General features: G+C 38.7%; 2 protein-coding genes across 4 annotated transcripts in view; one reads left to right on the top strand and one right to left on the bottom strand.

Moving 5' to 3' along the window:
* Positions 1-205: 205 nt before the first annotated feature.
* On the top strand, positions 206-3,097 carry MED28 (mediator complex subunit 28). The gene is made up of 4 exons (XM_069856257.1): positions 206-370; positions 433-499; positions 1,780-1,892; positions 2,338-3,097. The coding sequence occupies exons 1-4, from the start codon at positions 242-244 to the stop codon at positions 2,533-2,535; spliced, it is 507 nt and encodes a 168-aa protein (XP_069712358.1). The 5' UTR covers positions 206-241; the 3' UTR covers positions 2,536-3,097.
* Positions 3,098-4,251: 1,154 nt separating this feature from the next.
* FAM184B (family with sequence similarity 184 member B) overlaps positions 4,252-23,146 on the bottom strand; it is a 41,676-nt gene continuing 22,781 nt past the window's right edge. Inside the window, exons 3-12 of one of the 3 annotated variants that reach the window (XM_069856254.1) lie at positions 21,456-21,566; positions 14,851-15,063; positions 13,400-13,553; positions 12,140-12,252; positions 11,779-11,963; positions 8,739-8,885; positions 7,211-7,325; positions 6,921-7,025; positions 6,007-6,209; positions 4,252-4,606 (exon numbers count right to left, since the gene is read on the bottom strand). In XM_069856254.1, coding sequence (XP_069712355.1) covers positions 4,516-4,606; positions 6,007-6,209; positions 6,921-7,025; positions 7,211-7,325; positions 8,739-8,885; positions 11,779-11,963; positions 12,140-12,252; positions 13,400-13,553; positions 14,851-15,063; positions 21,456-21,566 — 1,437 coding nt within the window. In that variant the 3' untranslated portion in view covers positions 4,252-4,515. The remainder of the gene's footprint in view (positions 4,607-6,006; positions 6,210-6,920; positions 7,026-7,210; positions 7,326-8,738; positions 8,886-11,778; positions 11,964-12,139; positions 12,253-13,399; positions 13,554-14,850; positions 15,064-21,455; positions 21,567-23,146) is intronic. The other 2 variants (XM_069856255.1, XM_069856256.1) reach the window with 2 other exon arrangements.

The following is a 23,146-nucleotide window of genomic DNA, read 5'->3' as shown; positions in this document are numbered from 1 at the left end:
CCACGTCCCATCACTACACGCCCTTGTAAACAGTCCCTCCCCAGCTTTCCCGTAGCCCCTTCAGGTGCTGGCAGGTCGCTCTAAGGTCTCCTCGGCGCCCTCTCTCCCCCAGACTGACCAGCGCTCTCCCCGGGCCCGTTCGGCAGTTGCTCCGTCCGTCTGACCGCCCCCCCAGCTCCGGCCCCTCCTCTCCCCGCGGGGCGCAGGCGCGGGGCGGGGCCGGGGCGCGGCGCGGGGCTCCATGTTCCCCAGCCAGGCGCCGCCGCCGGGGCCTCCGGGCGCCGCGGGCCCCGCGGGGCTCCTCCCGCCCGCGGCCGGGCCGCGCAACCCCAACGCGACGCTGGTGGACGAGCTGGAGGCGTCGTTCGAGGTGCGTGCGGCGGGGGGGGGCGGCGGCGGGTGCGCGGCGCGCTGACCGGCCTCTCCCCGCAGGCGTGCTTCGCATCCCTGGTGAGCCAGGACTACGTGAACGGCACCGACCAGGAGGAGATCCGCACCGGTGAGCGGGGGCGCCGCGGGGAGGGGTGTCGTCCGGAGGGACCCGGGCAGGCGGGGGGAGCGGGGCTGCGAGAACCTCGGGGGGTTCAGCAGGGCCGAGCGCACCTGTGCCGGGGCCATCCGTGTTTGGGTACAGGATGGGGGTGAAGAGATGGAGCTGTTGAAACGGGGCCAGAGGAGGCTACAAAGATGACCGGGGGGCGGGAACACTTCCCATACGAGGACAGGCTGAGAGAGTTGGGGTTGTTCAGCCTGGAGAAGGCTCCAAGGAGACCTTATAGCGACCTTTCAGTACAGGAAGGGGACTAGAAGAAAGCTGGGGAGGGACTGGTCACAAAGGCTGGTAGTGATAGGACTGGGGGCAGTGGGTATAAATGGAAGAGGGGCAGATTTAGACTAGACATCAGGAAGAATTTCATCACTATGAGGCACTGGCACAGGTTGCCAGGGAAGCTGTGGCTGCGCCTTCCCTGAAGGTGTTCAAGGCCAGGTTGGATGGGGCCTTGGGCAGCCTGATGTAGTGGGAAGTGTCTGTGCCCATGGCAGGAGGGGTGGAACTAGATGATCTTTGAGGTCTTTTCCAACTCAAACCATTCTATGATCTAGTTCCACCTCCCACCAGACCCGGCTGCCCAAGGTGGCAGCCTCTCCTAAAACCGTTCAGAATTGTTTCGGCAGTAATTACAGAAATCTGGAAGACTGCAAACACACGTAATGGATTTCTGAGGCTGCAGCAGTTAACTTCAGCCCCTCAGAACGTCAGTTTGAGCCCCGTGTATTCGAACTTGGGAGACTGCGGGATCCTCGCAGTCTCGATTTCCCAAGTAGTCTGCTTCTGCTGAGGCCAAGGGCTCAGCTGGAGAGTCAGAAACAAAGTCACGCTTGGAGCTGGTGTTAGGAGTTTTTTCACTTGTGTGGAGAAGCATCCTTAGGGCTGCTGACGTCAGGAGCTCTGTATTGCACAGCAGCCTGACTGATAAGTACCAAAGCCTGGGTTGCTGTGTGGCTGTGCTTTAAAATGTGTGTGACAGGCAACCGTGTGGGATGTGTGATTAATATTGAACAGGTATGATGCAAGGAATTAAGAGATGGCCTTTGGCTACTGTTTAGAAGTGTACTTTCCCTGGAAAATTTTCAAAGCTCATTTTAGTAAATCTGAAGATTTTCTTTCTAGAAAGTACCGTGAAATGTGTTTTTAATAGCATGCAGATGGCTACCAGCATCAGCCTGGAAACTTCTTTTTTAGAATCTGTTCTTCCTGTGTTGTTATTTTATGTTTAGGTGTTGATCAGTGCATCCAGAAGTTTCTGGATGTTGCAAGACAAACTGAGTGCTTTTTTCTACAAAAAAGACTGCAGCTGTCAGTCCAGAAACCAGAGCAAGTAATTAAAGAGGTATGTTTAAGTTACTGTACCTGTGCTGGATCGGGTAACCTGTGTACAGTTATCATCTCCTTCACACTTTTGGGTTTTTCAACGTGATGCTGTATCTTAAGCTGGTAAAACTTGACTGGTAACATAGTTCTCAGCATGAACCTGGAGAAGTTGGATGCCTGCTGCTCTGTGAAGTATTGGAACACAGATGATGATTTCATTGGAAGAAACAAACTAGTTAGTAAAATTTTGCTTGGAGTAACAATCTCTGAAATATGTGAGCTAGGGGAATGGAACTTGTGCATTCACGGTGCTCTCCCTCTGTTTTGCTTATACTTTTCCATTATTAGAATTCCTGTAAGATCAGCTTGAAAACTCAAGCTAAAATAATTGCATGTTCTTTATTTGAGGTAGTTATTCTTATGAAAGCTGTCTTATTTACTAATACACATTTTTTCATCCATAGGATGTTTCAGAATTAAGAAATGAATTGCAGAGAAAAGAAGCATTAATTCAGAAGCATTTGAGTAAACTGCGACACTGGCAACAGGTCCTAGAAGATATCAGTGTGCAGCACAAAAAGCCTGCAGAAATGCCTCAAGGTCCATTAGCTTACCTAGAACAAGCATCTGCTAATATTCCTGCTCCAATGAAGCAAACATGATCCTTGATTTTACACGTCCGCATATTTTCAGCAATGTAAAGCAGTGGCGTTCTTCTACTTTTTATGCTTTTTGTATAATGTAGTTTGTACTACAAATACAGTTAATTCGGCAAAATAAAATGTCTTCTTTTCCCACCCCCCACAAAAAGGTGAATTGTTTTTCTATTTCAATGGAAAATATGCAGAGTTGCTCTTCAGGATGCTTTCTGGTTGAAGTGTCTTTTCCAGAAGGCATCCTATTTCTTCCAGAGAGGGTGGCCCTAGCTTTCCCTTAACTATGTTTTTGCTAGTACAATGAAAATACTTGCAAAGATCACTGTTTGGTTTTACAGGAAGGTTACTGGTGTTCTGTCTGTCAGGCTAGCGTAGAGATGGTCCAAATTGCCAACCACCAAAAAACCACTCATTGTGGATGCTGGGTCGTCAGTATTATCCAGTTTGCAGAAGTAGCTTCTACTGGGCTGCACTCTTTAGTAATGTAAATGTAGCCATAAAAAGATTTCTGAAGTAAAAATAGCAAAGCAGTCCTGTTTCTTTATTACTTGGCAACAACATCCACATAGCCAGAAAAGCCACTTTCTAGGGACACCATTTTGAGGACAGAATTAATTAATCAGAATATTGTAACCCTGGAAATCAGAACTAGTAATTGTGTATTGAACTCCCTAGGCTGCTTTAAAAGGTTTTGGGGCAGAGTGGATGAAAACTCATAAAGGGAAACAGCTCTCTGCATTTCCACTCTTTTCACAGGCACTAAGGCACTCTTAATTACTCTGCACCTTCTTTTTATCTCCTTCTTGGTTGCATGTATAAAAAGTGTCTTTTTGCCAAATGTTTTTGCCAAAGTCTCCTTCCAAACCAAGCAAGTTAACCTTGGAAAAAATACTAAACAGCTCAGATGAATGTATTCGCTCCTTTTGCCAGGGGTGGGGTGCACTGGCTGTTTTGTAGTGAGTGTTTGTGTCTGCTGACCCAGTTGTTGCTGGCTGTTTGACACAAGAACATGTTAGGCTGGAGGTGCCTCTTTGTACAAATAAAATTTGTTACATAGGTCTTAAACACTAGGTGGCTGGTGCACAGTTCCCTGCCTTTCACATTTGCTGATGAATTACCTGAGGGTTAATTTCTTCATGGGTATCTTTCCTCCCAGTAATGAGTTAGTGGGATCTGATAAATGTAGTCATTTGCCCACTTGGCATTTTGGTGGGAACAAAACCAATACTGAGATAAAACGTACAAGTACACAGTTCCCATAAACCTGGAACTCGGTGCATCAGTCTGACTTACTTCAGTGTAATGTAGAACTACTTTGCAAAACATGGAAATGGATGATGTACAAGCAAGTTTTAATGTTCATGCTTATATATTATCCTAGTTTATCAGGCTGATTGTTACATGTATTGAAGCACAGCAGGAATAAATTGCAATGCTAACTGTACAACCAGAAAGTATTTCTAAACCAGCCTGCTACAAACATGCTCTACTTGGAGGTATACCACATGCTGTACAGTTTATAATAAGTTTAACAAAAACCTATTAAAAACTTAAAATATTATATGCAGAAATTACTTTAAACAACTGATGAAGCAAATGTATAAAACTACAGAGATCACCTACAGAAGTAAGATCTTTTTTCCTCTGGAGCCAGATTGACAGGATGTATCAGAGATCAAACTGCACATTTAATGTAATTTTGGAGTGGTACAGTCTTGATTAAAAAGTCTTTTTGCATAACATTATACAGAATTTTGCTTTTTCTTCGTTTTTTACAGAAGTTGTTTAAAAAACATATCTTTCTGAAATCCATGCCTTTAACTCCATAGTAATTAGATGTAGGAGAGTGCAGTTGTTCGCAATTATTTACTTGGAAATTACTTTTTTTTTCCCCCTGAATTATATATTGGATTATAACTCCCTGAAAGAAAACAGCAAGAATTTGGGTTTTTTTAATAATTCTGAGAAGTGCAGAAATAGTTTGCTTTAAAATGAAAAATATTTAGTAAACCATTCTTGATGCTGAGGGTCTTGATTTTGGTCATCTTTGGTTTGTGGTGGTTCATTGCCATGCATCCTGTGCAAACAAATAATCATTAGCATCACTCACTTACAATCATATCAATATTTAACTGGAAAAGCTTATGATCCTACGAATGGATCTGCGCTCACTTGAACTGAATGAGGCCAGAAGGTGCCAGCTACAACTTCTAGTGGGATCTATGCTAGTCAGGTAACAGCACTGGTAGTAACATGAAGGAAAGTGTGGAGCAGAGCTGAACAGCTAGAGAGAAATATTTGAACATAATTCTTGACTTAAAATCTCAAAAAATAAAAAAGGATGTTTCAAGAATATTGTCTTGAAAATCAGAAAATGGCAGCTGCAAATTCAATCTTAAAAATATTAATTACAACATATGCATTAAAAATGTTGGGTGAAAGTTTTAATTAGAATTGAAAGATTTATCTGAATATTAACTTGCTTTTATAATCAATCTTATTGCATAGTTCCTTATTCTTCAGCATTCAGAATGCTTTTTTTAACACATACATTAATTTTGGTTAACTTACAGTAGCAAATATGACTCGCTTATGATCGATTGATTTAAAAGAGTAAGAAAGTAGCAGCCAAGCTACCCTCAGTCTCCCTGTACATTTCCCTTTAAAATACCAATCTGATTTGCCTTGGCGGTCATCTGGCATGACACAGAATGCTTTTATCTTTATGATGTAGTAATTACCAAAGTGGATCAAAGCCTGTGTGCCAGGTTATTGTCTTTGGCAGCAGTAAGCACCATCTGCCTTCAAGGGAAGAGCTCTGCAGCACAGAGTTTACAGGACAACTACTCTCCATTAGGAGATAGGGGAGAAGGCTGGCTTTTGTCTTGAAGTGTAGTGGTAGGTTTGGGTTTTTTTTAATATTTATCATTATCTGAGGAAAAACTGGAAGCTTTTCAGAGAGAAAACATCCAACTAAAGTTTTTAGTTAACTGTCTGGTAATCGGTAATTGATTACCAATTTTGAACTCTCTAAGCCCTTTGCCAAATGATGAGCCTAGAGAAATTCAAATATCTCCTAAAATAAAAATATATCACCTGCATCGACCAAGTGCAAACTGAGGCAACAGAAATATGAATGAAAACACATCCTTAACAGAAATAGGGATACATGCCTGAAGTTTTAAAGACCCATTTTCATTATTAACTACATTCTTAGTTAAATACTTTCAGCTCCGGTGGTTTTTTTTGGTTCTGGGAAGGGTTGCAATCGTTAGCTTTCCTGGGCAGTTATTATAGCCTCCTTCTGCAGTCAAGTTCTGCATCTGTCTGCAGAGAATTGAACACATGGAATTCACTGCTAAACAGTAATTTAAAGTCACTGTTTATTTCTAAATGTCTAATGTATTTGAATGCTTACAAGATTCTGAATACCAATTTGTTTATCATCTTACAAGTCTCTGCAAAATGGACAAATACCTTGTGTCAGCACTGCTGTCTGAGGACTGTCCCGATGGAGAACCCACCCTGAGGCAGCCAGGACTCTGGTCTAAGCTTGTAGATTTTGTTATTTGAGGAGTACTTCTTTTTGATCTCAAGTCACAGCTCAAAAAGCTCTTTGCGTAGGAAGCTAAATTCGGAACACTGACGACACGGCTGGGCACCTCAACCATTTTCTTCTGCTGTTTTTTATTGTAATAGAAAACTTCATTACACACGCATTGTTTTTACTCTTTATCCTATAAAACCTCGACAATACCTCATTCCTATTTATCTTGTGAGGAGCACCCAAAAATGAAGATACCCATCTTCTTCTGTAGGCATTTTAAATTCTCAGGGTATGCTGTGAGGTTCCATGGATTAGGTAGTACAATACAACTTGTGGATTTGACTTTGAGGTTTTAGATATATCAAAGCCAATAGCTTTGCAGAGCTCAGTTAGGTGCTTTCCACCAACTTAACCTCCCTTCTTTCCATGACTATTTATAGACAGTATTATATACAGGGATGGAATGACAAAGGGCTAATCCTGAGCAGTTCAAACACTATTCATAATTTTTCTTGATACATGCAATATCCAAATATCAACTCCCAAATCTGCAAGCAGGTCCCAAGACTGCAAGCAATGTCTGTGCTTATTCCAGTGTAAGACCCCCGTCTTCGGTGTTCCAGTTTTTTATATTTGCTTAAACATCTGTAACTAAGTGCATGTATACTTGTACTGAATTTATAGTATACTCAGTACCTGACTTGAGGTTGCCTTACTGGAAAGAATAATACGGAATAACATTACCATAAAAATTAATGGGACCTTTATTTTCCTGATCATCTATTTGATTCCAATAGCAATAAAACATCACAATCTGCAATTTTAATTGTATTGCCCGTCTTACCTTCCTGGAAGGAGTCAAACATCCTGTATTAGGGTTGAAAGAAAATGATCGATTCCGGTAGGATTCAGCGTTGGTTAAAAGTGAGTGCTGAAATTTTCTTTCTTCCTGAGGGGAAAGAAAAGTTGTGTATGGAAACATGTATTTGTTGGAAGTTGGTATAAAAACATATATTTGTCAAAGTATTCCAGAACAGAAAGAATTAGTCTGAAGCAATGTCTGAAACACTGAATAGGAATGGAGCCTTCCAACAGATTCCAAAATATAAATGTACATATAAAAGGAAATCTTACCGCCAGCTGCTTGATAATCTCTTCTCTCTCATTTAACTTGTCTTGCTTACAGCTTATTAGGTGTGTATCTTCTGATCTGGACTCCTTTCTTGACTTTTCTTCTAATTCTTTAAGTCTGCACCAAAGAAAATGTAAAGCAGAAAAAACTTTCTCAAATGAGATTCAAGAGATACCTGGGCTGTACTCTGCCCTAAATTTCAAATTTAAAATACAGGGACATAGTCAGGCCTTTCTAGTAAATAAGCATTTTTTTAAAAATGGGCATCTGTACATGGGTTACATAAAGATTGTGGAGTTTCAAAATAAAATTATAACTAGGGCTAACCCACGACACCTATTCAGTGTCAAATCCAGCCCTGCATGTAAAATACGAACAAGCTTGCACATCACATTGCTACTCTAGCTGCTTAGAAGAAAAAAATTGTGCATCACAGTATCTGTGTCTGTATTCATCTGTTTGTTCTCTTTTCTGAACCAATAATTTTAGCATCCCTAGGCTAATTCCAACTGTATTTGATAGAGGCCTCAAAAATACTAAATTCCTGTAACTCATGAAAAGGGAGGCTTTGATATACATACTGCTTTAGTGAACCCTTTAAGTCAAAACCTCTAGTGGAAGTTCAGCTCTTTAAATGCCTTAAGAAGGGGGAAAGATTAAAAAGAGAACTCACACCTTCAAGATGGTGTGGAAATATACATTTGATTGACTCATGAGAAAACAAGTCATTATTTCATCAGCCGAGTTAATGAATTTTGGTGCTTGAGAAACTGAGTGCTATGAATTTCACCTGCCATACTGAGAAATGTAATACAGAATACAAACCACCATTTTGTGGGTTTTTTTGTGAGGGCCAACATTTTTGAGAGGGCCCTTTCCCAATCTTATACTCGTAATTTAGTGTATTTCAAGTTTAGATAACATGATAAATCTTAATATCTGAATGCTTTGAGACCTGCAGGTAGGTCTCTCTTCTGGACCTACGCCACACAGTTGGGATAAGAGAAAAGGACAAGGGTTGTATATAATCATGGGGATTGTTTCTGAGTGGCCTCTCCTGTATAGTCTGAAGCACCACAGAACTACTTGACTCCACAGGGGGCTGCAAAGTGCATTTATTTACATGAGTTATAGGAGATTGATCTGGGAAATTTGCCAGGGAGTGAGAATAAGCAAGAGCTTAACCTCAAAGACGCTGCTCTGCAGAAAGAAATTAAGTACAAGATCATGGATGAGGGCCTCCGGTATCATCTGTGACAAACATGACTTTGCACTCATAGAAGTGCAAGATGCTAAGTGCAGGTTTAAACTTAGCATTGTAGAACTTTATGTATATTGCTTTACATTACTTCAGAGTTTATTACAATATACCTGGGTATTTTGTGTTTGCAAAGGAAATACCTATACACTTCTATTTCATTGCTTATAATATTCTATCTATGAGTAATAAAACAATTGGACATACTAAGAATAATAATTTCAAAGAGAACTCATTGCCAGGTTGAGCCAGAGTTTATTTAAATGACTTACTCAGTTTCTAAGGAGAAGATCTTTGCTTGGAGATGTGCCTGAGTGCTGCTGAAATCAGATAATATGTTTTCAGTTTCCTTCCGGTGGTCTTGTTTCAGTATGTCCAGTTCTTTTTTATGCTTGATATGGAGGTCTTCTACCAGTAGCCTTTCATCGGTATTAAAATATGTCTGAATTCTCACATTTCAATACTAGTTCATTATCATTGATCAAAGCATGCAGTTTTGAGGTCTTTTATTTACTACAAAGGTAGTTAATTGGGCACAGTTTTGGGCTTCTGCTTACCCATTTGACTTTGATACTTCAGTTCCAATCTGAAGCAGAACAGCACTAACACTGAGGAAGAGGAACACTATTTGGAGAAGTACTTGACATTCAGCCCTCAGGAAACAGAGGATCTATTCTAGATAACGTTGATACTGATATTCTGTCTGTAGTGAGTTTGTATATCAGTCTTAGTGGTCAAACATGGGAACTCACTTCTATTAAGCAAAATTATTTTGCAGTCTCTGAGATTTTGCCAGGAAGCTTTGATGTTATATTTCATCACATCACAGCACCAGAATAATTTAATACTGCCTACCGCTATCTTAAAAATATTTTTTTTCAAAAGTGGAAATAAATGTTATAATGCCTTTAGCTACAGTATTTGTCTTTAACAGACAATATCTTTTGAAAGATACTGCTATTTGATTAACATCATCAATTAAAAATGCCTAACATTTTCTCAGGCCTAGCCATAACACTGCTTTCTGATGCCAACCCCCAAATCAATAGAAATCTAGTGAAGAACCATTGTTAGCTTGTTGCCCTTTGTTTCCTAGCATTTTGTTAAACCTTGGAGAAATTTTTTCATAAGCTCAATGCAGAGACCGTTTTCTGTTGTCTATTGATTAAAACAGAGATATCATACTCAGCAAATTACTGATTATAATTTTCACAGAAGATATTCAGTGTACTGGTTTTTTTTTTCTTTTTAATGTATTTCTAAGCCCCTTTCATTTGATTACTGAAATGCTTCAGGAAAGGTCAAAAGACCCATAAAAGTTTTCTGCCCTTGAAATTAGAGCACAGCCGTGAGAGTGACTGGTTTGGCACTCAGTACAAAATAAGCAGAAGAATAAGTGTGAAAATGAGAGCAAAATCCCTGAAATGGATCTTCAGGGGTAGAATAAAAGCCCTCCTTCCAAACAGCCATTCTGGGACTTGTTCTCTCTTCCCATAAAAAAGCCGTTAGCTGCTGTCATCTTAGTCCTTGTAAAAGGTTTCTGTACTGGAGGTGGAAATCACACAATTCAACAGAATGGAAACGTGAATGATTATTTCAAGCAGATTACTGGTTTCATTTACTTGTCAAGAGTAGGAATAGTAATTTTAAATAATTGGTTATAAAAATTTGGCACATGCAAATAACAAGTCACTATCAGCTTTCAAGTCAAACAACTATAGAGCATAAGACAAGGTCACTGTTGTTAAAGTCACAGTAAAAAAGCTGTTATTTACATGCACTCACCAATTTAACTATTCCCCTATACAAATTACTTGTCCTGCAAAAGCAAAACAAGAGCTGAAAGTTAATGTTCCAGATATTCCATACGTTTATTTCAGAGCAGCCTATCAGGTGCCTAGGACCACTTGAGCTCTTTGGTTCTATCTCCTGTTATTTGAAGAATTTCTCCTTACATAATTTCCATTAATGCTTCCTTCTCAAATACTTGCTCTAGTAGAGCTACACCATTTATCCCTTGTTAAAATTACCCTCCAGCCCAGCAGCTTTAGCATCTGAGGCCTTTTAGACCTCCTCGCTGACATGTGAATAATTCTTCTCTTCAGGAACAGAGGCACTAAATTCCTTCAAGGTAGCTGGAGGGCACTGATGAAACTCTCTGGTTTGCAATTCTTTCTGCTGATCTTGCTTCAATAGCTTGAAATGAAAGTCACTTTCAAGTAACTCTCCAAAGAGTACAAAGGGCGAAAAAAAACCTTTCTCATTCTTTAAATATCTACTGACTGGTAGACAGCAACTGAATTACCCTGGCCACTCTGACAGTCTGCCAAGAGACACTGTATCCCTTGAGTGCTTTTCTTTAGGCTATATATATGACATAATTTTAAAAATTCCTTTAAGGGCATACTCTCATACTCTTCAGAAATCCTTTTATATATACAGCTTGAGTAGCTAGGTGCATACATTGTACATCATTGCAGAAATGGATTCACGTGCACCAGACCTCGCAATCTCTCTGCAAAGAGAATGTTTAAAGTATGATCATCCAGAAATTTCAAAGGATTCAACAGCCATACAAATGCTCTGGACAGTGAACCCCAGTCTTGTCTCCTATGTAAAAGTTAAGTCCCGCATGTTCTCTGTATGCAAAAGGCAAGACTGCCATTACTGCAATGCAACATGTGCTCTGAGCCTGTGGCTACTCTAAGAGGACGTGGTCCACCTTCTACAAGACAGCCAAGACTACAGAGTCGGCTTGTCCTTCCTGTGCCCTGACAGCATATTACAGCTCCAGACTTCCATCAGCCCAGAGGCACTGTAAGTATCTGCTGTCACTGCCCTTACTCTCCCACCACTAAGCTGGCTGTTACGGCCACTGCAGAGTCTCAGAGTACGTACAGCAATCTCGTGTCCCCTTTAGAGTTAACAACCCATTGGTTTCAGCCACAATAGAGTACATCTAGAAAATGGGCATTTATTCTCCGGGACTTCTACACTTTTTTAATATCTCTTGGTTGAGTTTGGGATTTGTTTATGTCTTCTAGTGCCTTTCAAAGGCATATTTTCTCAGGTCACCCCTGCAAGGCTACATTGGACATATTTCTCTGTGACATATAATGAACAATAAGTTCAAATGCTTTTATTACAGCTCAAGAGAAATGTGAAATGAACTACTGCTTTTACAAAACTCCTCACCTCTAAAGTACTTTAGAAAGGAGAGAGTCTGACACTCATCACGTTTAGAACAACTCTGATGCTGGCATTATTATTGAATCTCTAGATAGCACTGTGAAGTATGAATTTAAGGCAAACCTTCTGTGCTGTTTCTCCCTATCCTGAAGCTGTGCAGCTTCTTGCTTCTGTGACTCCAACTCAGCACTGAGTAGTTCCATTGTATCCTTCAAAAGTAAATTCTCTTTCTTGAGTTCAGAAATTTCACTCTGACATTTTTCCAGTTCATCATGAAGAGATCTGATCTGGCTCTGGCTACTTCCTTCCTAAGAAAAAGGCCAAATTTAGTTATTCACAGTCTCTTAATTTAATGTGAAAATTGCACTAGAATTGTGTGCATTGAAGAAGACTGTACACTCTTAATATCTCTGAAGAGAGAAATTTGATACTATTGCTTTTGCAAAACACAATGTAGCAATGGAAGTAGAAATTGTATTCTTGCCTGTTGCTTCTTCAGTGTCCTCACACTCCCCAGCTCCATCTGGAGTTCTTCTATTTGTTTCTTGAGATTAGTGCATGATGTCTGTTGCTCAGAGAGTTCCACCCTTAGAGATCCTAGTAACAATCAGAGACAATAAGGCAGTCAGAGGCTAGCGGGATGGGGCAGGTAGATACAAGGTAGATGAAAACATTAATACATTGCATTTTGCTTTGTTCCTAATTCTTTCAGCATTAAGTATAATGGCCTGCTGTTACTAGAGAAGGAACTCAGTTGAGCAATATTAAGAGGAGATGGAGCTACAACAGCAATGATTCAACATTGGAATCAGAGGGGCAATTCTGTGGCAGTTGTTTTGCAGACTAAATTGCTATAATTGCCTCTTCTACCTTCGAATTTTGCTGGAGCACCTCTGAGCTTCCCTGTTGTCCACTGGTGTTTTGTAGGGGGCCATAAAGCAGACTGAGGAGAGCTCTGGTTTGGTTAGAGCAGTACAACACTTACGTAAGCAGATCTGTCATATACTGTATCTTTAGTGTATACTGCATACAAGTTTGGGGATGGATCAAGTACAAGGAGAAAGAACCTTTTTCTATTGTCTCTCTACAACTTTTCTTGAAGAACAGAATTTATCTGTTGAACACAAAGTTTAAGAGCAACAGGTCTTCTCAGCAAATCTGAATTGCTGAAAAAAAAGAAAACCAAGAAGAGAATCCAGTTTGTACTAAAATACTTTCAAATTCCTCTTTCCTTAATTTAAAAAACTTTTATAGATGAGCTTTAAGAACCTGAATTCAAACCCAGAGATATTACATGTTCTCCCAATGCAGTGTTCTGCTTGGTTCTGAACAGTTTAGGGAACTGCCTAAATTGACTAAACAGTACATATGGAGCAACTGATCTCCCCGACTGAACTCAATACGACAGATTTGCACCACATATAATAATTCTTCATATCACAGAAAAGAAAGAGGAAAGTCATATACGCTAACTACAATATTCCAATTTAATATACCTGATAATGCATAACTTGAATGTTGTATGGACTACTCTCCCAACAATATTCTGCTGCCGACAGCTAAGAGCTATGTTAACACAGAATATTATGTCTGTATTGCTGAAATTGCAGGGTATGGAAAAAGAAGATTCACAAAGACCCGAGTTCCCAGAAGATGGGAAAGAAAATGCATGGGAGGGTAGTCATAGCTTTTCAGCATATAGTCAAGCATTAGAAGCCCATGTCCGTGACATGAGGCATCATACCTAGCAAAACAGTTTGCTGCTTCTGTATCTGCTTGAGTTCATCATGCAATTCTTTCTTTGCTTTCTCTTCCAAGGTCTGTATTTCCAGCCTATGAGACTGACGTTGGATCTTGAAAGTCTCATTAAATTCCTTTTTCAAACGTTCTTCTGCCTCCTGTAAGCAAAAGCCCCCGCCAACAATAAAAAACAAAGTAGTTGGAGTCTATTCATCACCTTGTTATTTTACTTGTAATGTCAGGATTAATTTGGTCTTTCATTGTAGAACTCACATTTTCATCACCACTTTATATGACACTTCAACAACACAAGAATGAGTTGAAGTTAAAAAGCAGCTCTTAATAGGTATAAGAGAAGTTATCAAGATATTGTCTATTAGATTTTTTTGTACATCATGAAATAACACTGACCTCTTTGCACTATTTGACATTAGAAATATGTTTTATTATTCAACATATAAAGTCTCCCTGATTTGACCTGCTAAGGGGCGTGGTTTAGTGTTTGATGGGAACGGTTGGACTCGATGATCCGGTGGGTCTCTTCCAACCTGGTTATTCTATGATTCTATGATTATTACTTATCACAGCGTGTCAGACAAAAGTTTCTGTCTCTCCTTGTGTCCTTCTTGGTTAGAACATCCACTGTCCTTAGAAGTGCTGCTGATACACTGTAAATTGTGGAGTGGTTGCTCTGTAGTGGCTCTGAGAGCTAACTCCTATCCTCAGTTTAATTTTCACCAGCTTACTGCCTTCAACTTGGTTTTGTTAGAGCTGGAACTTTATTCTCAATATATAAATAATATTAAATTCTACTTAGGGTGGGTTTACTGCATATGTTTTATAAGGAGCTTTTCCCTTTTGTGTGCAACACTGACAAGTTTTTTGAGTTCATTTTCTTTTTCAAACAGCAACATTCTTTAGAACCTCAATATACTGTGTTAACATTTCATCACCAAATAAATCTACTTGAAGCTTTAAAAGCTTTGGTTATCCACTCACAGAATTGATTTCTTGAAGGTATTCAAAGCAATACATATCATTATTTATGTCTATTATATTTCTTTTAGAGTATTTATGTATAAATTAATAATGGATGAAAAAGAATAAAACTGAGTCCTGTTAATAACACACTTAGGAATTTCCTTGTATTTCTGAAGCAAGAGCACAGCCAGAGGAGCTTGAATTCATTGCAGCCTAATTGTACAGTGTAGGCTGTATTATTTTATGAAACTTTCATTCACACTGGTGGCCTAATTTAAAATGTTAGAAAAAAACCCCAAACAACAAACCAACCTGAAGATGATGAGGTTTAAAAATTAAAGAATAATTATATGCAACAACAACAGCCCATCACTGAGATATGTGGAGACAACTGAGTTTTGACAGTTGGCTCTAGCTAATGCGGTTCATCCCACAAATACAATTTATCTTTACATTAGTATGTCATAAACTGACCTTGAGTTCCTGATTTTTGCTTTTCTCCAACATTTTTAAGACTTCTTGATGTGTTGACTCTAGCTGCACTTTAACATTCTGGTTTTCTTTAATGGCGTTTTGAAGATCCTGCAAAAGCTTCTCTTTTTCTTTGTCAGACTGTAGATTCTGTTTCTTCAGTGACTCCTTGAAATTATTTGCTTGCTGGTCTAATATTTGCTTCAGCTGAGCCACCTTCCAGAAAAGTAAGTCAGCACAATAGGATTAATGGCTGTATTCACAATGGTGAGGAATTATGTAAATTTGAGTACATTTTATGAATCTGTGTTGCTCTAAGAAAAATAACAATATTTCTGTTTGTTGCAAGGAGCAGTTTTTTCAGTGAAGAATGTCATCCCTTTTGCATATGCTGCCTATCACCCATCAAATACTTTTCTTAAATTATTTCTTTTCAAATTGTCTCCATCTCATACAAAGCTGGTGAAAGGGCTGGAGAACAGGCCTTATGAGGAGTGGCTGAGAGAGCTGGGGTTGTTTAGCCTGGAGAAGAGGAGGCTGAGGGGAGACCTCATTGCTCTCTACAACTACCTGAAAGGACGTTGTAGAGAGGAGGGTGCTGGCCTCTTCTCCCAAGTGACAGGGGACAGGACAAGAGGGAATGGCCTCAAGCTCCGCCAGGGGAGGTTTAGGCTAGACGTTAGGAAAAAATTCTTTACAGAAAGGGTCATTGGGCACTGGCAGAGGCTGCCCAGGGAGGTGGTTGAGTCACCTTCCCTGGAGGTGTTTAAGGCACGGGTGGATGAGGTGCTGAGGGATATGGTTTAGTGTTTGATGGGAACGGTTGGACTCGATGATCCGGTGGGTCTCTTCCAACCTGGTTATTCTGTGATTCTGTGATTCTGTAATCTATAGTTCAACTTGCACAATAATTATGGCACAAACCAGGTGGCAGGCCTAAAGCTGTGCTTATGGTCATCCTGGAGATGTAACACTGCAGAGTACATTTATATAAAGCAGTAGATTTGAGCCAATGGAAACAAGAATTCTGCCCATCACATTTCAGATTTGATTAATTTTCTCCCCTCTCTTAATTTAATTGCTAAATACAATAGATATGCCTATCGTGGCTGCCATAAAAGTAACAAAAAGAATACCTATTTACGAGTATAATTCAGTGTGGTTTGTTTCACCAGGGAAGGAAGGAGCTACTTGCCAACAATACTTTTGTTTCCAGAGATGCTGCAGGTTTTGTTTATTATTTTTTTTAAAATAATTGGTAAATCAAAAGATTTAACCAAAGGGGCACTTTGCTTTCTGGTTACAGGTAAAACATTCACTTTATCTTAATACATATTAAACTCAAGACAATGTTTGCCTGTATAAAGTAAAGAAACACAAAAGTTTTTAGGTACTGCAGTTCCTTATAAAACTAACCTTTGATATGAAACACTTAATGCTGTACAGTCCTCTGTAACAGCAGATGCAATACGCATTAGCATTACTGCATTCAAGCATGCATTTTTTTTTCTGACCTTCCTGAAAGTAAGCCAGCAAGTAAAAAAGATGTGCCAGAAGAGTAGGCTGTATATTTTCAAATAGAAAAATTTGAAACAGGAAAAATGCTTGGAAAATTTCTTTTGCAAATTAAATATTCATCTAGGCAGGAAAGATAAAAGAGGCATATATAAGCTTCAGCTGTGGTCACAATATTGTTAACCTTTCAGACTCTCTTCATATAGACAATTTTTCTTCAATAGACAATTACAGGTTCAAAGTGCTACTAACATGAAACATAAGATCGTACTAACTGGAAATAGGCTAAGCAGTAAATTGGTAGCAACAGAGAACATAATGTAGTAAGAAATCAGGTGGCAAAGTATTTCTAAAAACATTATTTTTCAGTGATTTAGGGAAAAATATCTACACAAATATACCTTGCATACCAACACACTCTTTCTCATTATTCCCGCTACTTCTAACATATTAGAGGTTAACAAACAAACATTTCCATCCCACCTGGCTTCATCCTCCTCTCTTTGAATTAAAAGGGCTTTCAAATCCACCAGCTGAAATCCTTTTCTGGAATATTTTGCAGTGCTCAGGCATTTTATTGTGTTTCATTACTTCAAATCACACAGCCAGACCCTCAATTTGTTTAAACTGGTAAAGCAACATTTAGGCCAATGAAACTATGCCAGCTCACATCAGTCCAGAATTTATTTGGCTCCTTTTATTATTAACAAACCATCAACATTGTATGATTTTGTGTTTTATATATTCCTGCTGCAAAACTAAAACTTTGGAAAAAAGATGTACTTTTAGTACCATTCACTTTTATCCACCAGAATTGCATAAAGTGGTCTCAAAGATAACACTAATACCTATCCACAGTATAAACTCTAGGCAATAGTACTTTCCTGAGCTCTGCTGAATTCTTCTAAAATTTCAGAGTTATGCTTGCCCTTGCCCTTTCTTATGACAGCTGATTTTGCCTCCCACTGTCTTCCAAGTAATGAAAAAATGAACCAGTACTAAAAGAAAACAGGTAAGTTTTGAAATATTTCAAAAGTCTTTGAAGTTTCATTTTTTTCTAACCATAATTACTGTCCTTCTTCTGGGAAGGTTGGCTTGATTCTTTTGAAGAAGTATCTCTCAGACTTTGATAGCCCATGAGTAAAAATACTGGGCAAGTATAAGGCTGTGCACCTCATCACAGTTGGCTCCCCGGTTTGACTTCTGCTTTGATTATTTTAATTCATTGTGTGTGCAAGCACCATGAAAACTTTAAGTCTACCTTATGTCTGCTCTCCCCTTCTTTTATGTATTGTACATAAGAAGTGTGAAATCTCAAAGACAAGATCTAAAGTTGGAATCAGAGAGAATATTTTGACTTCCTGTATCTTTAAAGTGGAAAGATCCAAGTTTCTCAATGCATTGCTAGGGGATGAATCTATATAAATGACTTAAAACTGCCTTTTGATGTATTATAGAAGAGTCACCACAACTGAGAATTTGTTCAGTCAAAATAAGGCACCCAAATGCTACAGGGTTTTGTTCATACTATGATGCAATTACATCAAAATGGTAATTTAGTACAAGAAGCAACAACAAAATAATGAATTACATTTTGCTGTTGTCTTTATGCTTATTTCAGTTACTTCAGTTAAGTTCATAGTAACTGCCTTCCTAAACTTATGGCAATTCCTGACTGTAGGGATAGGTGTGAACACACTAGGCACACTTCTGCCATTTGGTGGTACCTGCAGGATCCATCAAGGCTTTGGGCACTGCTATGCTAACATCGTTCAAAGATGTATCATGACAACATGCCACCTGCGCTTCCACTTTATGTACCTTCAATTCCAGGATAGCCCTTTAACACGTTGAAGATGTCCTGCAGTGAAAAACCAAGGAACTGAGGGACTCTAATGAATTAGCATTCGAACCACATAGGATCTCACATCCTTCTTTCCAAAGGACCAAACAGGTGTAAACCTCATTTCTTTATTCAGGAAAACCTCACTACTGCAGAAATACTGCCACTTTAAAGTACATCCCCAGAGAGATGAAGTTATCATGATTCTGCCTACTCTGCACAGTGCTCTAGCTATGTCAGCCCAACCAGAAATGTGCCGTATGCAGCCAAGGAAGCTATTTTTAGATCTGAAATTGTATCCAGGTTAGAACAGGATTAGTAACAGCACATTGCCTAACCTTTGAGGCGGAAGCTGTGGGCTGAGCCATTGCAAAGGTTACCAGCTGGGAATCGTGCCCTCAATGAAACAACGTTGTATAGTAAATAGTGGTTTCTTGGCTGTGAATATTCACATGTTTACAGAAGGAAAGTATTATAAATTGAAATTTCTTCATTTCCCTAGCAATAATGGCAAATAATTGGTTCAGAAAGTAATCTATGAAGTACCAAGAAAAATGCAAAATCTCTCTCCAGAGGGAGAATTTCCTCCTTTTGGGGAGCATTGTTAGATTCCAAGATAAAGCAAAATGGTTATTAGTGTATCTTGCTCATTCTTACCATGGTGTTGTGAACACGTCACATGACATGACATATACGATTTTATATTACTTATGGTTATGTCTATTCTAGCAATAATTTTCCACTATTTCTTGCATTTGCCATGACTTCATGATATGACAGGACTAACAGCTAGGAAACACAGGTCTCTTCCCTGTTTTTCTGTCCTTAATGTGTGATTTCAAGAAAAGATGCTTGGTAACTCACTGCCTTACTTTTTCCATCTGCAAAACCTGAAGAATAATTGCTTCATGTTATAAACTTTTTGATTTCTTTAAGACCTTTCAGTGGAATACACCACCTGCATAGATCTAGACAATACTATGAGACTGGACAGCGTGCCATTACTCCTCCCTTCCATCTCCTCCCCTCACACCTCAAACCAATGTAACTTTGAGGCACTACCCTGCAATGCCTGAATTATCATGGTAAATTTCAGCTTTGAAAGGAATAAGACATTTTTGTAGAAAAATGTACATTTAAGTGAATTTGGAAAAGACTAAAGACTAATTTCTGAGTACAACACTTTGCATTAGGTGGAAAGAAGTTACTCTGGATAGGTAACAGGTTGGATTGACCTGAAATTCTCTCAGAGAAGAACCTGTAGAAAACAGTGGCATGCAGAAACATGTAATGAAACCTAAAACCGAGGTTCAGCCAGAATTTTAAGAACAGCAAGAACTACACTTAAATTCTGTATTTCTAAGACTGGAAAATGGATAGAATATCAGTATGCAACTGTTTGATACTAGAATGTACAAATCTTTTTTTACAGGAGATAAGAATGAGAAAAGACCACACTGCACTCAGAACTAGTACAGCTAGTATAGAAAGAATGGGAGAAAAAGCAGATGCTACACAGTAAATGATCACCACACATGCCCTGATTGCTGGAATGGGCACACCAAGCAGTAGCAATGGCATGTGGGAAACTAGAAGAAGGTGTGTAGGGGAACATCTTGCTTAGCCCCTGATGAGCTTATCCGTCCTTTTTCTGCCTTCAAACATTCAAAAAGAGCTTATTATCGCCACTCAGAGTCTACCAGTGTCAGCTGAGAAAGATCTAGGTCTTTCAACTTCTGCCGTGCTGTTGCCATGCAAGCTCCTACTTGAACTTAGTGGAAATGAAACTGGTTAGAATCAGTGAAGATATAAAGCAATGGAAATTGTAGATAGTCACTTAGAACAACAGTAGCTATGTGCAATTCAGTAGTTCCACACTGTGAGCTACCTATTTCCTATTGTTCATTACTTTTTCTTGAACTAGACTGAAGAAATTTTGTATATTTGGGAATAATCCAAATTTGCTTAATGAAATCTTGGAGCCTTAAAATATGGATTGCCAGGAAAGAACCAAAGAAATTGATGACAAATTCTTATGGTGAAATATGTCCATACTCCCATTATCTCCCACAATGGACAATCATAAGTCATGTTGTCATTCTTCTAAAAAGGGTACCAAACGGAATGATATACTTGGGGTAGAAAATAAATGCAGCATTGAGCATTATCAGAACTTTTCACTAGGGCACCGATTTCAGTTCTGTTAAACCAGTTGTTTTACAGCTTATGTATGAGATAAAAGTATCAGAAAAAAAAGCAGAAAAGGAAATCTCTCATATATAACATGCACTTGAACACAAAACAATAACACCTGAGAGGGAGAAAATTTGTATCCACAGTTGTCAGAAAATTTAAAGGTGCACTGTTTACCTGAGTAAATAATTGCCTTCTAGGAGTTCTGGGTTTGTTTTGGCAGAAAATTATTTATCCAACCTGTTATGGCTTTTCTAATAATGACGCTTTCCTGTATAAATATTTTGGTAGATGTTCTTATCTGGAAAATTTGCATCATTGGCCTGTGACTAATTACAGCTAATACTAAAACATCTCAGGTATTTATTTCCAGATTAATCCATGCATGCAGATTTGCAATATGACTTATGTGTAACTAGACGGCGGAACAGTACATAAGCTATGACATCCTCAAAGCAACTTTGGGATCACAATGCTTTCTCTATTTCATTTTTGATGTTGAGAATATAGAGGGAGGCATCCCTAACTACTGATACATACGAAATTATTACACATTCTAATCTTCTTCAGTTACCACCCTTACCATCAAGCTAACAGAACAGAAGAAAAGATCTATTTCACCTTTTTTCCATTCAGTTCTCTTGCTCAAGGGAACAAGCAAACAGGCCCTTCCACATGCCTAAATATATACACAGACACACACAAAAATGCCAGAAAGTCAAGAGAAGCTGTAAGGAAGATTCCAATCTCACTTAGCCGTGTATGCAGACAAACATTCAGAGTCACTGTCCAATCCTGATATGGCCAAACTCCTTACCAAAAAGCCTTAGTATGTCTCCAAAGAGTGATATACGAAATTTATCAAAATAATAGGCTTCTCAAAATCTTCATAGATGTTCAGGAGCAGTAATTTCTGTTATTTCTATCTAGAGTCCTTGCATATTTTCTTGAATGATGGCCACAGCAAATATGATTAAAATCTAATCAAGAATCTCTCAGATGAGAGGAAAAATTAAGAGCCTTTTTATTACTGAATTACATTCTATGCCCAATTTACCTCAAGTGAAGAGTTTTGAAGTTTCCCAGTTAGGATTTCTTTCTCTTTCTCCAGTTGCTTTAGTTCATACTCAGATTGTCTTTTGAATTCCTCTAGCTGTGTCTGGAGCTCCTGAAGTGAGAGAAAAAAAATAAATAAAAGAAGGAAAAAACCCCAAGAAAACCCCATGCAGTAGTGGGGAAAAACCATGCAGCCTGAAAAAGAAATGGCATTTATTCTGCGTTCACCTAGATAACAGAGAATTTTATACAGTAATACATGCTACTGCTTATACAATAATACATTCTACTGTCTTTTTAATGTCACTCCTGTATTATTCAATCAAAGAATTTTTAACAGTTTGGTGTGGTTCTTTCTAATACTAGTGTTAGACAATACAGCTCATATAATCCTAATGCTCTACCAAATGCTTCCCTGAGGTGAAAAACTGTACAACATTAAGAGTGAGACTGTTTTGCCTTCAGTGGCATAAGTGCTTAGAAATAATTCAGTATGCAAGAGTCACCCACGAGATCTGGAAAAACATAAATACACATTGACCATATAAACAACCAGATGACTAATTAATGGGCAATTGGTGGAAAGGGGATTCAAAGGAAGCACTATCTTATAGCATCCATAACGAAAATCCCAGTAAGGAAGTAAAATTAAAATAAAATAAAAACTTGAAGACAATATTATCACCTCATTGCTGGAAATAGTTTTTGAAAAATCAGTGATAATACCACTTGGAAGACAGTGACCAAGAGCTTGTAGCAATCACCTGTAGCAAATGTGAGCGATCGTTTATTGCGGAAAGACTGAAGGTGCAACTTCCAGAAATGTCCCTAGGTGGTATATATTACAATCTTGTTAGTGTGCTTACTCTCCTATTCATGCCAATTTGCTGACTTAAAAAAAAATTCCACCACATTTTCAGACACCACAGAAGAAAGAGAAAAACCAGCAATTTAACACCTCCTCCATCCTGTACAGCCCGTTCTCACAGCTCCCCCACTACTACTTTCATTTGTACAGCACAATAACTTAGGAACTCAAGATAATAGAAGAAACACCTAAAAACTAGGAAAGTCATAAACATTGGGAGGATGGCATAACATTAGGAAACAGAAGCACAGGCAATAGTGACGTATTTCTTACAAGTCATAATTCAAAAAAAGAAGAGTACTTTATCATTTCACATTTTAAAAACAAGATAACTGCTATTAAAAGATGGAATCAAACACAGAGATATGAACACAGCAAGACAGAAATTAACTTCAGATTTGCCTGTAAGAAAAGGAGAGGATATAATGGTCTTTTTGATTAAAACCTGAAGATCAGGTGTTTGCAGCGTTCCCACTGCAACTCTGCCAACTAAGTTCCTATATCTTAATTTTTTCTTTACGGAAAATAGATACAATATTTCTCAAAGAGCTGTTACAGGCCTTAATTGCATCAGAGGATATAAATAGCATTAGTAATCAAAAATATTTCAATTTTATTTAAGTTTTACTAATTCAAGATTTTTCTGATTAAGTTAATATGAATGTCTAAGAAGAGATGGTTATAAGCAATAATATTTATTGTCTATAAGCAGTAAATATCTAGTATGGTGCTTTTTTTACTTAAGTATAAAGTGTTTGATATTTAAATTTGATCTGAATCACATGAAGAGCTTTAGCCTGGTATCATTTTAAGTACATCTGTAA

The sequence above is a fragment of the Phaenicophaeus curvirostris genome, chromosome 4, assembly GCF_032191515.1.
Source record: "Phaenicophaeus curvirostris isolate KB17595 chromosome 4, BPBGC_Pcur_1.0, whole genome shotgun sequence".
In the NCBI taxonomy this organism is placed as follows: Eukaryota; Metazoa; Chordata; class Aves; order Cuculiformes; family Cuculidae; genus Phaenicophaeus; species Phaenicophaeus curvirostris.
Note: the sequence above shows the minus strand (reverse complement) of the source record. Positions and strands in the feature narration are given on the sequence as shown.

Excerpts from the sequence above, each read along its gene's own strand:
- MED28 (XM_069856257.1), top strand. The coding sequence starts at position 242 with ATGTTCCCCAGCCAGGCGCCGCCGCCGGGGCCTCCGGGCGCCGCGGGC. Across the intron at positions 371-432 it reads AGCTGGAGGCGTCGTTCGAG|GCGTGCTTCGCATCCCTGGT; the intron begins GTGCGTGCGGCG and ends CTCTCCCCGCAG. Across the intron at positions 500-1,779 it reads CCAGGAGGAGATCCGCACCG|GTGTTGATCAGTGCATCCAG; the intron begins GTGAGCGGGGGC and ends TTTTATGTTTAG.